Below are 14,215 nucleotides of genomic sequence, written 5' to 3' on the forward strand. Positions count from 1 at the left end.
CTCACCCCCGCGAGGCGAGCGAGGTGCACACTGACAGTGGTAGCCGGCACTTCTCACTGGAACCCTCACCTGCTCATTACTGGTGGAGGAGATACTGGATTCTGCCTCCTCCTCCCCTCGGTCCTCGTTCTTAGACTTCCAAAACCTCCCTTCACGGAGGAAACGCTGATGCAGTTCCAGCTCATCACAAGCCTTTTTCCAACCCATACTGCGCTTAACATGCAGCCGGTGAACGTTGACTGTGATGTCCTGTATGTTTTCAGAAGGAATCCAGGCCCTGCGAACAACAGTGAAAGGGGTGGTAGAAACTTCCAAAAGACAGAAACTCGGCCGTTGTAAAGCACCATGTCCCTGAGTAAAGCCTCTGACCAAGCAGAAAACAGGTGAGGTAACTTGCTTTTCATGGTCACCAGAGCAAAGTTCTCAGACATGGAGTGATTCACAAGTCCTTTTTAAAATGTTCAATATTTCATTGTTTTGATTACTCTGTTATTCAAAATCTAGCTATGTGCACAGCAGAACTACAGAATCATTTGAAAACACCCAGAAATTTTCATGAGACACTCAGATATAAAATGAGGGCATCTAACAACCATTATCTGCTATGTCATATTTATACCATGTCCCTTTTCATTGGATGACCCATGATTAACAGAGAAGCGTTTGTATCATTCAGCAACTAGGTTCTCACCTAGGAACACAAAGTTGATCTAAAACTGTATTTGGTTCCACAGGGAAGAGTGCTAGAAATTTGGACAAATTTTTCCTGGGTGCTAATCACCTGACTGGACTTAAGTAGTGTCCAACTAGAGTGTTGGACCAACCCAGCCAGGGCTCGCCATGTGCCAGCAGGAGGCACCACAAAGCACACAACAGTGTGTGGGACCTATGCCTGCTCGTGCCTTATTTGACAGCTGGAGACGTTGCCCAGACAGCAACATCTAATTAGTAGCTAGAATCTAGTGAGGGTGCCCAGTGGGTGTGCCTAGCTCACTAGGTTGGCGCCTCTACATACACTGCTGCCTGCAAGTGAGGAACAAGGGGGAAACAATGCAGGCTACAGTCAGGGTGACTCCGGGCTACTGTGGAGGGGAAGAGGCTTTCGGCCAGTTGTGGGTGGCCATGGCTTTCATTTGGGCTTGATCTTGAAAGAGGAGTAAGACTGAGACACAGAGGGAGGAGTTCCAGGTGGGAGCAACGTCACAAACGAGACAGGACACTGTAGGGATGCGGGAGCCACAGCTGGCAAGACATTTTCTAGAGCACAAGCTCTCCAGCCTGACAACCTGTTTAGGGTCTGCTGAGGGAACGGCAGCTTCTGGTATGAGCACGTAGAGGGACTGGTCCCAAATCATTTATTTGTTGAAATTTTTTTCTCCCACCTACGTGTGGAGACATGATGAGCCAGCAAAAGGATGTTTACTGCATTTCTTTATGGCGGTCTCTGCATAACAATGTGACTGTGTTAACATCACTGCACTGCACATTTACAAATGGTGGTAAAAGCATTTACATTAACAACACTTGCAGCTGATGGCCATCTCTTGTTGGTATATGATGAGTAGCTTACGTAGTTAAAATTATCTTTATAAAGTCCACTTTTCAATAAATCACGTATTCTAATGCGACAGTATCATTTTCAAGGTCTGTCCTCATCATTAACCTCAAATATCACACTGGGCACACCGTAATCAGCAAGAGCAAAGGATAAGGATTCTGGATTTACAGTAAAATTGTAGATCTTTTCTTTTCTAAAATAAAGTCCTGAGTTCAACAGTGTCAGTTACTGAAACTGTCCTGTTTAACAACCATCATCAGAAATACACCTAGAAATACCATGTTCAGAAATGACTGTCAGGTCCTCAGTCAAGTTAACGTGTTGATTTATTAAATTTTTTTAATTACTCAATGAATTTATTACATTTATAGTTGTATAACGTGCTGACTTAAACACACTTTGGTGTTACAACAGACTTCACGCTGTTTCTGATGGTGAGGCCCCCGGAGCTGTGGTCACAGCAGGACCGGGCTGCTCCAGGGCTCCCGGAGGCCCAGGTGTGACAGCTGCACACGCGTTGTGATTACCTTTGGTGGTGGTGACCGAAGAAGCGGACGTCAACCTGATTGTCCTCTTTCTGCATGACTTTGGCTGGCCAGAACCCAAAACCTTTCATTTTAGCCCAAACCAGTTCATGATTAGGTATCTAGAAATAAAAGTTTATACCCTGTCATATCACTTTTAAAGTATTAAATACCAGTGTATCATTAATACTGGACTACTTGGTCAAGTACAATACCTTACCTTGAAAATATTACTTTTTAACCATAAACACAGAGAACTTACCCCCACCCCAGGAATGATTGACTTTGCCTCCAAGAAAAACACAAAAAAATCAAAATCTGCGTAAGCAGTGTGGACCTGCGTTTCACGGCAGAAGCAGTGAGAAGACTCTCGATAGCCTGTGCACTCTGGAATGAAGCCGAGGGCCACGTGAGTTCACAGTGGCAAACAGAACGCCCTAACTTTGCTTCCTGAAGTACAGTCCCACCCTGGGAGCCTGTAAGAAATGGGAGAATTTGAGGCCCTCCTCCAGACCTACCAAGTCAGAGATCCAAATTCTAAGGAGACCCCCAAGTGACCGAGGAGCACAGTAAAGTCTCAGAGCCTGGGGGGTCTCAGGCAGGCTCTTACGCTGGTGTCGGGGGTGGGGGTTGCCCCGGAACACTGACAGGCTTCTTGTTCAGCACCCTCCTTGAAATCATGCCATTTTAGGGGAAATCACACAGCTATAAATGTATATAAAGGCTTAGATTTCTTGTGAGAGAATGAGAGGAAAAGCAAATTTTTACTTTATTTATATATTAAGGATTCAATGTTTATTCCTGTTCTTAAAGTCCTCATCTTGAAGTCAGAAATAGATATAACGACCCATTGTTTTTCCCATGTTTCAGCTTTTGTACTCATTTAACACCACATATAATATAAAACAAAAAAATTCAGAAAGATTATACTCTTTAGGTAAATTGGAAAAGCTTCCTTAGAGCAGTGCCTCAGACACTTAGGTAAAAAGAAAAAGAATCTCAAAGGTTCACATACGCAGGGATAGCAGAACCAATTGTCAGGACGAGCATTTGACAAATAGAAGCAATTCTTGCAAAGCTGTAGTTCATCCAGCTGAAAAAGAAAAGCAACTATTTTAGCCTACAAAAATATACACATGCGGAGTTCCCTGGTGGCACATCAAGTTAAGGATCTGACAGTCACTGCTGTGGCACAGGTTCCACCCCTGCCCCAAGAACCTCCACAGGCCGAGTACACAGGCCCCCCCCAAAATATATACACACGCATAAAACTATATAAAGAAGATCCATGCATGGAGTTCCCGTCATGGCTTAGCAGTTAATGAACCCGACTAGCATCCATGAGGACACGTGTTCGATCCCTGGCCTTGCTCAGTGAGTTAAGGATCCGGCATAGCCGTGAGCTGTGGTGTAGGTCGCAGACGTGGCTCGGATCCCGAGTTGCTGTGGCTGTGGCGTGGGCCGGTGGCTACAGCTCCGATTCAACCCCTGGCCTGGGAACCTCCATATGCCATGGGTGCAGCCCTAAAAAGACTAAAAAGGCAAAAATAAAAAAACAGAGTAGATACATGCAAATTAACATTCTCTTTCATGTATATAGTCTTGAATTTTGTTCCTTAAGCTTAAAATTTTAATTTTCCAATGAACAATATTGGAAGAGACTGCCCCTTTCCTGTTTGAACCCCAAGGTCCCAGATTGCACTTGTAACAGAAGACAGATTCTCAGGGGGCCCAGTGCCTCTGATCTCAGTTTTCCAGCCTCACTGATGCCTTTCCACTTGAGCACACGTATTAACCTATTCATCAGAAATACCTTCCTGGTCTACTCATATAAAATATCCACTACCAATAAAAGCAGCCCTAACTTTGCCTCTTTCTCCATTTCAGTCCTGTTTTCTTTCATAACATCCTTTTATAACTTGTAAAGAAACCTATTTTGTCTGTTCTTTTCTTGAGTCTCCCTCTTTAGAACGCAGCTCCATGAGCAGGAAGCCAGCATCCTGATCCTCATTTTATTCCTCCTAACACAGCAACAGTAGACACTCAATAAACATATGTTTAATGAATAAAAAAACAAAAGTCAAATTTGAAACAGAAGTTCCTGCTGTGGCTCAGAAGGTTATAGATCCAAAGTTGTCTCTGTGAAGATGCAGATTCAATCCCTGGCCTGGCTAAGTGGGTTAAGGATCTGGCATTGCTGTGAGCTGCGGCGTAGGTCGTAGATGCAGCTCAGACCCCACGTTGCTGTGGCTGTAATTCCACCCCTGACCCAGGAACTTCCATATGCAACAGGTGCGGCTGTAAAAAGGAAAAAAAAAAAAAAGCAATAGAATCAAGAAACAGAAATTTTGGAGTTCTCATCGTGGCTGCGCGGTTAACAAACCTGACTAGCATTCATGAGGAAGCGGGTTTGATCCCTGGCCTTGCTCAGTGGGATCTAATTCCACCCCTGACCCAGGAACTTCCATATGCAACAGGTGCGGCTGTAAAAAGAAAAAAAAACCGCTGCGCGGTTAACAAACCTGACTAGCATTCATGAGGAAGCGGGTTTGATCCCTGGCCTTGCTCAGTGGGATCTAATTCCACCCCTGACCCAGGAACTTCCATATGCAACAGGTGCGGCTGTAAAAAGGAAAAAAAAAAAAAGCAATAGAATCAAGAAACAGAAATTTTGGAGTTCTCATCGTGGCTGCGCGGTTAACAAACCTGACTAGCATTCATGAGGAAGCGGGTTTGATCCCTGGCCTTGCTCAGTGGGTTAAGGATCCAGCGTTGCCATGAGCTGTGGCGTAGGTTGCAGGCACGGCTCGGATCCCACATTGCTGTGGCTGTGGTATAGGCCTGCAGCTACAGCTCCGATTGGACCCCTAGCCTGGGAACCTCCATATGCTGCGGCTGTGGCCCTTAAAAAAAAAAGAAGAAAAAAAAAAAAAAGTCAAGGAACAGAAATTTTTATATAAATTGAGACATTTCTGCAAATACAGTATGGTTATAGATTAGTGTTTCAAACAAGAAACACCACCCCCAAAAACCTTCCCTAAATATATATTTCATTTGTTGTATAAATATGAATGCTTTTGTGTGGTTGCTCCTTTTGCCTGCACAGTAGAGTAAGAAGTGAATTTCAATCTTTCATTCAAAGACAGCAATAACATTACTGAGTGCCTGCCCAGTGTAATACATTTACATGCAGTTATGCAACTAAAACTCTTAAGGGTAATTACAGAAGAGAAAACAGTTTCCTTGTAGAAGTTACGTAAGTAACTAAATCTAACTCCCCAGATTTCTCTGAGAACAGTTCTGCTGGAATCCATCCCCCAACCACTTTGCATTATTTCCCATGTATGTCAAACACGGAAACAGAGTTATATTTAAGGGAAATGGCAAAATTATAAAATATGTAAGCAGAGGGGAACTCTGGAGCAGATTAATGTAGACTAAAGCGGGGTGCAGTCACCAGGCGCGGGCAGTACCTCGTGACATGTGTCTTTGTAGAGCATCCTTGCTATGTCAGCCTGCTCGCTGTCTGCTGTAATTGAAGACAGAGGACACACGTCACCAACAATCTAGAAACACGAGACTATCAACAGTAACACTGCCATTTACATTTTCTTTCCGTTCAACCCAAGTGCATATACACCATTTAAAACAAAAGTGTACACTTAACATAAAATTCAGGCAGTGAAATAAGATTCCATAGGCGGCTTTAACACTCAAGGTATATACTGTCCACTTCCATTACCTTTGGAGGATGAGACATTAATGGGGAAAAATCAGATTTAATCAAAATGCTTATAAAAAGCCTTTCAATAAACCATGATGGAAAAGCATATAAAAAAGAATGCGCATGTACATATATATGTACATATGTAAAAAACAGTCACTTTGCTCTACAGCAGAAATTGGCACAACTCTGTAAATCAACTATAATAAAAAATTTTTAAGACTTTCAACTATGTTTATAAGTTTATAAATAAAACTACGAATAATAATATCTCATTATTTAGTGTACTAAATAATGCTTTTGGCCCTTTAATGCCACGGGCTATAACTACATTACCAAGTATTTTTAAGTTTAAACCCTAATATAACTACTTACAGATCATCAAGGTATTGTTTTAATATAATGTTTTATAAAGATATTCCTAGAGTTCCCGTGGTGGCGCAGTGGTTAACGAATCTGACTGGGAACCATGAGGCTGCAGGTTCGATCCCTGCTCTTGCTCAGTGGGTTAACGATCCGGCGTTGCCGTGAGCTGTGGTGTAGGTCGCAGACGCGGCTCGGATCCCGCGTGGCTGTGGCTCTGGCGTAGGCCGGTGGCTACAGCTCCGATTCAACCCCTAGCCTGGGAACCTCCATATGCCGCAGGAGCGGCCCAAGAAATGGCAAAAAGACAAAAAAAAAAAAAAAAAAGATATTCTTCAACATGGAATGTAAAAAGCATGAGAGGAAAAAAAAAAAAAAAACACCCCAAAGAAAAAACAAAAAATATTCCACCTCCATAGAAAATCACTGTGTTGTGGAGCAGCAACTGAGCATCGGCCTTGAACTCCTCGTAACTTCGGTATTTCCCTTCATTCACTTTCTGCGGGGGCAAAAAACAAAGTGACAGAGGGTCAGTGGTGAAAATACTTGTCTGCATTATGTTAACAGTGTTAGGGCAGGGGAGACAGCAAAACCTTCCAAACGACGTTACGGCAATTCCCGTGTCCCACCGTACTGATAGAGTGTGGGTGAAGGAAGCCCACAGCTCTCCCTGCAGTTACCACTGATACTCTGTTGAAAATATGTTATACTTGACATAATAAGTTAGAGAATTATGCTTTTTCTTTTCTTGATGCTTTTTCTTTTCTTGATGCGTTACCACTGCAGGGTGGGGAGGTGTGGCAGATCCCACATCCTGCAGCCACTGTTGCCTTCAATATTTATTTACCCACGTGAACAATGTAGCATGAACAATGATGAAAGCTGCTGCGAAGTCCTATAAATAATGAAAGCTTTGGTCAATGGGACTGATGAGACCCTAGCTATCTACCTACGATTTTACAACTCAGGAGAATAAGGATTGAAAAAAGAAAGAACTGTCAGCCTCTGAGAGAGTTTACCATGACCACGAAGAAGACACAGTTACAACTCTGAATTGGGATGAGGTGTTGATGTATAAATAATTTTAAAATAAAGTCCTAGACGGTCCTCCATGCCCCGAGGCAATTGCTGGCTCTTGTCCGGCATCAAGGGGCACAGGGCTCTTTCGTGAATATAGACACCTGACCTCCACTCTGAACTTCTCATTACCTCCAGCTCAGGGATGTTCAAACCCTAGCACCGCCCAGCACTTCCAGGCCACCTGACTAAACCCAGCTGGGAACACCTGCACCCAGAATTCCCCAAGGACTCTCACAGCCTATATTTTGGTATGGACGGCAAGCTCCTGAAAGCATAAAAATCACGTCTTCCTCTTCATTTCCTTTATGGTATTTCTGTTTACAGCCTGCCCTTGCTAATAAGGCACCATCGACCCAGCCATTGGGTTCCACAGGCCTGAGAAGATCAGACGGGGAATGCGGGCGGTGGGGGGCATGCAGGGAGAGGGCAGCAAGGGCAGCTGAGTTCTTCATCATTCTCAGAGCCTCAGAGTCAGAAGAGAGGCTACGCAATCTGGGGTTAGAAGGGAAAATTAAAGTTGTTTGTATGAACAACCTTAATTTATCCCTTTCACTGAAATCATCTGCCTCAGTCTTTCTCAGAAATTAAGCAGATTAAGACATGAGCAAAATGATTTATTCCTGTGGTTTCCCTGTTATGGACAATGGTATGATTTTAAAACTTCAAAATGACATAAGGTACAGATCAGCACATCTACAAACCTAACTGGACGCAGGTCAAAGTGTTCACTGAATTTTACTGTAATTTGTAATTAAACATTAACAAGCCCATTAGCAAGCCTCAGCTAGAGTAGGTGAAATTAAGAACTTGAATTAAGAAGAACCACACTTTCTAGTTAAAATCTTTGTTCAAGTTCATGTCACTGTTTCTCAAGACTCTTGATCAGTTCTATGCTCTAGTCTTCCCTTGACAGAGACTCCTAAGCACTGGGGTTAAAACTAGGAAACCACACCCGGGTGTTAATTACACCGACCAGACAGCGTCAGGAATCTTTTCCAGGCCTCTTAAAAGATGACCCCTAGTGAGCACTGGAGGGAGCACAGTACACGCACAAGGGCGCAGGTGCACAGCCAGGGCTGCGCTGCCGCGGCGCTTTACCTCCTGTATGGCAGGGACGTCCACTGCCGAGTGCACCAGCCGCCGGTACATGGGGTGCTTGTTGTCCTTCCCCTTCTTATTAAGGTCGATTGCCTGAAAGGTTGTGAGACATGTCCGTTTAAAACATGGCTAGAGAGACGGGCGAAACACAAACTTCTGAACAAATACTTTAGAACTGAATGAAAAATGTACATGTGCCGTAGTTTAATGTGGCATTTCTTCAGGTTTTTATAGAAAGAACATTTACTTTGGAAAATTCAATTTCATTTAAAAAACTAATTATCAATGAAAATGTTCATTCTGATAAATGGAATTTTAAATGTAAATGTTTCTAATCTAATGCAGCTAAAGAAATGCCTGTGTCAAAAACAAAAACAGGGAGTTTCCATCGTGGCTCAGGGGAAACAAATCTGACGAGTTTATGTGAGGACGCAGGTTCAATCTCTGGCCTCGCTCAGTGGGTTGATTATCTGGCGTTGCCGTGGGCTGTGGTGTAGGTCGCAGATGAGGCTTGGACCTGGCACTGCTGTGGCTATGCTGTAGGCCAGCGGCTTTGGCTCCGATTGGACCCCTAGCCTGGGAACCTCCATATGCCGCAGGTGTGGCCCTAAAAAAAAGGCAAAAAACAAAGCTAAAACAAAAAATCTAAAACCAAAACAAACAAAAAAACAAAGACAAAACAAACAAAACAAAGCTAAAACAAAAAATCTAAAAAAATACGACAGCAGTGGTTTCCACCCTTCGTACTACTCTTTAAATATTTGTTACTTGTCAATCATTAACTTTTAGAGACTAAACCAGAGTGAAGCACATCTGGGGAGACTCTGAGAGCCCCACCCCCATCCCAGCCCCGGACGCACCCGCTCCTTCATGCGGGAGACGATGAACCTCAGGTATGTGCTCATCTCCTGCTTGTTTGTGTTTTTCTTCTTGATGCTCTGTTGAAAACAAAAAGGTTGATGTAAAATCTGATCATTTATAAATCTATATACATATATAAAGACGTCTATATATAAGAGATTATAGTGTGCAAAGATTTTCTTAGTATGCATCATTTCCAACATTTCAAAATTTGCACAGCAAAAAACAGCATTTAATGTAACAAGGTAAGAACCAGAAAATATGTTATACTTGACATAATAAGTTAGAGAATTATGCTTTTTCTTTTCTTGATGCGTTAAAACTTCAACCAAGTTTCAGATGAAAAGAAATAATAACTATAATAATAATGTTGATATAATAATGATATAATGTAGAATCACTTATTTTTATAAAAAATATCGATGGCTGAAATCCTGTAGGGGATATTTTAAATGGCAATATTACATGGTGAATTTCAATATAATATTCTTCTTTGTTAACAAGGTTATTAGAAGCCTGTCTCTCTTAGGAATTATGCACCTGCAGCAGACACATCCACATATCTTCTTAAACGTGCTACGGAACTCTTCAGTACCAACTCCAATGGCTATTAGTCTTGCCTAAAAGCTAGTCAGACTCCTTAATTTATCTCTCAGATAATTTAACTTCACATGAAGAAAAAAGACGGGATTCTACCTTTTATGTCATTTCTAGACGGCCAGCAAACAAGGGCCAATGCTCCCATTTCCTTAGTCAAAGGCAAGAAGACACCACAGCAGACACTGGACTGCAAGCAGGCTGCACTGCAGAGGACTGAGTAGGCTGGGCCACTATCTGATAGACGCTTTAACTTTGTCAGGCCACTGGATGATGATTCTCTACCCAGTTTTATTATTATTTACTCCCCAAAGAACTTTATACACAGGATTTCTCTCAATATGCTAAATATGTGGAGGAAGGAGCAAACATTTCTCAAGCAAATGAGAAATCTTAGCCATGGCTTAAGCAAATTGATTATACATACACAGCATGAAAATATCTGAACACAAAGTAAAAAAGATTTCCTGAGCATCTGAATTGGAATTTCTGGGGGAAAGCCCTGTGTCCTGCATCTACTCGGTCATTTGTATGTTAATTTCTCAGGTGGCTGTGATATCTGGCCAAGACCAAGAACCAGTGGTGCAGATGTGGAGTTAAAATGCAATGCCATTTCCTGGACCCCAGGTTACAATCCTGGGGGAAGGAGGCTTTGATGTAGCTTATACATCCTCGTTTTTAAACAAAATCCCCAGTGATACCCAGGCACACAAACATGTGAGAACTATTAGCTGACCCTCCAGTAAGCCAGAGCCAAACAGAATGATTCTCTCAAAGGGTCTGAAGCACAATCAGCTATTAACACTTTTGTGCAAATGTTCTTGCTGGAAAGGACACCTTCCACGCACTGCTGTCTAAGCTAAACAGCTCGATGAGCTGCTGGATGTGGGGAAGAAAGGGTAAGACGGACAAGAAGGCTACTTTTTCCGTACCTCTTGGGAAACCTGTACTTCCTTATAAAGAGAGGAGGATAAAAACAAATACCTCCAACTACACGCTCTATCAGGCCAACTCAGAAATATCTTGGGCGCACTGAGACTCCTCAAATATCATAGCAATCCACAGCAGTTAGAGGTCCTATAGCACTATCTGTGGGGTTGTGGTTCTTTTAATAGGTAACATACTATTCAGGCACGTATACAACCAGCACTGCATGTAGTACTGAAATACTGCTTTAACACTCATAAAATTGTGCCAAACCAGGCAAGGGGGGAGTGCTCTCCTCTCTGGGTCTGAATACCTCGAGCTCAGCGGGGGCAGGGAGCGCTCCAGACACTGAAGTCCACTAGAACTGGGACGTCTATGGCCACTGAGAGGAGACGGTGCTCACGGCATCCCCTGTCTCCAGGCTGCCCCGCTGTCGTCCACGCACAGGGGTGTTCTTTCTGCCCTCTTGACATCGACCTACGAAGTACTTTACTGTTAGCCGGAATCCACCCTCGTTTGGGTTTGGAGCCGTTGAAAGCAAAGCAAATCAGTGCTTCTCCACACAGTGCTAGAACCAGGGTACCGCTACAGGCATGCCTCGTTTTATTGCACTTCAGTGTTTTCTACAAGTTGAACGTTTGTGGCAACCCTGCATCGAGCAACTACTGGCACCCTTTCACCAACAGCATCTGCTCACTTTGTGTCTCTGCCACACATGGTAATTTTCACAGTATATCAGACTGTCATTACCATGCTGTTTGTCACAGTGATCTGTGGTGAGTGGTCGTCGAGGTTACTACTGTGCAAGGATTATGACTCACTGAAGGCTCAGATGATAGTTAGCATTTTTTAGCGATAAGGTATTTTCAAATTAAGGTATGCATGTTTTCTAGACATAATGCTAGCATACTTAATAGACGACAGTGCAGTGCAAACCTAACTTTTATATGCATCGGGAATATCTGCTTTACTGTCATGTCTGGAACCAAACCTCCAGGCAATAGCTCCGAGGTATGCCTGTATAGCTAAAACATCCTAACTAGATCATTCTTGCTTTGAAACAAAAAATCCCGAAACATTTTGAAACAGTAAACACTTTTATTTTGCTTTAGTTTAGGTAACTGTGCCTTACACTGTTCATGTAATTCCCCAAGAAAGGTTTATTTTCAGTTCCTGCTTCCTCTCCATAGAGAACCTACAAGCTACGTGGCTATTACATGCTCCCAGAATGCTTTCACTTTGGTTTTTCCTGTGCAAACATTTCTAGATGAATTGCGAATTTAGCACAACGATGCACAGCAACATTTCCTTCTCTTTGGGAAATGCAAAGCCAAATGCACAGAGCTCAGGCCAAGGGCCTTAATTTTGCAAAACTAAATGATAAAACATTTAGAGGATGAAAATTTGATTTTGTATCATGCATGCAGTAGCCCCTAACCTCTGCTGCTGCACTGAGAAGAGTCAAGAGGCATGGTGGCAACACTTGCCTTCCAAAGCGACACCTGATCTAGGAATTCTCTCCAGCTACTTGCTCATACAAACAAAAAGGCATCTCTCTCTTATATTTTAACTATGTGATGGTTCTTTTCAGTTAACACATTAGAAACTTCAATGATTCCAGCTGTGCAGGAGTCACCAAAAGAACTTTCCTATCCAAGGAGGATTATTTTGTTGAAAGCCTCTGTGTTATTTATTTTTCACTTGTCGTCCAATACATATTCTATGGTGACAAGCATGGGATTCTACTGAAGATGTAGGGCAAGAACTGAAATGTGTTTCAGCACTCTGGTTGGTAAGTGAACGGCTGCCCGCTGGATCTCGCACTGTTCATGCTTGTCCAGGATGCTGGGGGAGCCCACTTCCCACACGTGCAGGCTGAGGAGCTTGCTCAGTAAAGGGAAGCACATAAAAGGGAAGAACCTGAACGGATGCATAATCTCTCCTAATAATCTGTAAGGACAAAGCATTTGCCATATAATGCTTTCTTTCTGATACTTTCTGGTTATAATTCAGAGATTTGGTATTTCACAAAAGAAATCAACAAAGCATCCAGCTCTGTCCAGGGCTGCGTACGAGGTTTCTGGAGACTTCTCAGGTAACATGTTGTGGGCTGCCTTGTGTGACACTCACAGCGGAGTTAGTGCCTGTCAGCTAAACCAGGACATTTACATGCTTGAGAAAAAGCCACTAAAACCAACAGGCATGAAAGGAGTCCTTATGTTTGTAACACACCTAAGCAGATAGCTCTTGACGACGTCAGAAAAACAAAACTAATGCTGTCTAAGCTCTGTGGCTTACTGTAGACCCGGCTTTCCCTCAGGCTTTGAAGGGCTGCACCCGCCTCTACTGCAGACCTCAGGACTCCTCAGTGCAGGCCCTTCTGCGACAGAGGGCAGCCCAGGGCCCGCCAGAGTAAAGCCCAGTAGGTTTTGGTAACTGCTCACATCACCTGGCAGCATAAGGGAGTGACTCTGGTCAGTATCTACAAATAATAAAGAGAGAGACTTCCCATTACACGTCCAAAGTTGTTGCAACCGTTTTAAGATGACAGTAATCACATGGCTGAAGCTGTGTTACAAAGGTGGGTAAGAGATCCACGAACGATTAAGATGTGCTTAGGTCTGTTACACATAACCGAGGAGCTGTTTCCCTTTCAGGGACAAACAACAGAAAATCTTAAACATCTTCCTGAGTAAGGAACCCTTATATCAGCTACAATAACTGCTGGATTAGCACAAATCAGGTGAGTCTGGGTAGATACCACAATAAAACATCAAGTAATTCAGCCACACTCCGTGTCTTTCAGTGTTTTAGCTGGAGGAAGGTAGGAGCACATTCTGGTCCTGCCAAGGTTTATCCACAGCTGATTATTTATTGATAACGATGCCCAAGTACCACTGTTTGAAGGAACATTCAGGACTTAAAGGTCCAGAATTTTCCACGTGCCCTAGAGACCCCACTCTTCACTTGTAGGAACATGTCAGCAGAGAATTAACTTCTGGAAATATCACTTCTATACACCAAGCATCCAAAAGAAAGAAAGAAGTGCAAAATCAGAAATCAGTGTATTTCCCTTAGACAAATATATCTGTGCTGCTCCACCTCATCCAGTCCAAGCCCCCAGCCTGTTATTCACCAGGCTCCTCATTTTCTTGGGGCTTCCCAACACCAGGAGGGTTGACCCAAGGAGGCTAGACCAAGGCAGACAGATTTCTGTCCAGGTAATTTCTGTGACGGTAATTATTTTAGGCTGTGAGGACATTCAGTTGGTGGCAAGTCAGACATGCAATTGTGGTGAGAGAACAGCCATAAATAAAGTATGCGTTCCACAGGCAGGGCTGTGTTCCAGTAAAACTGGTGGATACGAAAATTTTCATTTCTTGTAATTTTTACATGTCACAAAATATTACTTCTCCTTTGATTTTCCTTCAACCATTCAAAAGTATAAAAACCTACTCTCTGCTCATGAGCAGTACAAAAACA

General features: G+C 43.1%; 1 protein-coding gene across 16 annotated transcripts in view; it reads right to left on the minus strand.

Moving 5' to 3' along the window:
* Positions 1–14,215, minus strand: part of ZMYND11 (zinc finger MYND-type containing 11) — a 136,185-nt gene that overhangs the window by 17,539 nt on the left and 104,431 nt on the right. For 13 of the 16 annotated variants that reach the window (XM_005668264.3, XM_005668258.3, XM_003130850.5 and 10 more), the window contains 7 exons: positions 9,208–9,285; positions 8,348–8,440; positions 6,581–6,668; positions 5,556–5,611; positions 3,098–3,175; positions 2,086–2,204; positions 70–277 (listed from right to left, as the gene is read on the minus strand). In XM_005668264.3, coding sequence (XP_005668321.1) covers positions 70–277; positions 2,086–2,204; positions 3,098–3,175; positions 5,556–5,611; positions 6,581–6,668; positions 8,348–8,440; positions 9,208–9,285 — 720 coding nt within the window. The remainder of the gene's footprint in view (positions 1–69; positions 278–2,085; positions 2,205–3,097; positions 3,176–5,555; positions 5,612–6,580; positions 6,669–8,347; positions 8,441–9,207; positions 9,286–14,215) is intronic. The other 3 variants (XM_005668265.3, XM_005668262.3, XM_005668260.3) reach the window with 1 other exon arrangement.

This window comes from Sus scrofa, chromosome 10, assembly GCF_000003025.6.
Source record: "Sus scrofa isolate TJ Tabasco breed Duroc chromosome 10, Sscrofa11.1, whole genome shotgun sequence".
Taxonomy (NCBI): Eukaryota; Metazoa; Chordata; class Mammalia; order Artiodactyla; family Suidae; genus Sus; species Sus scrofa.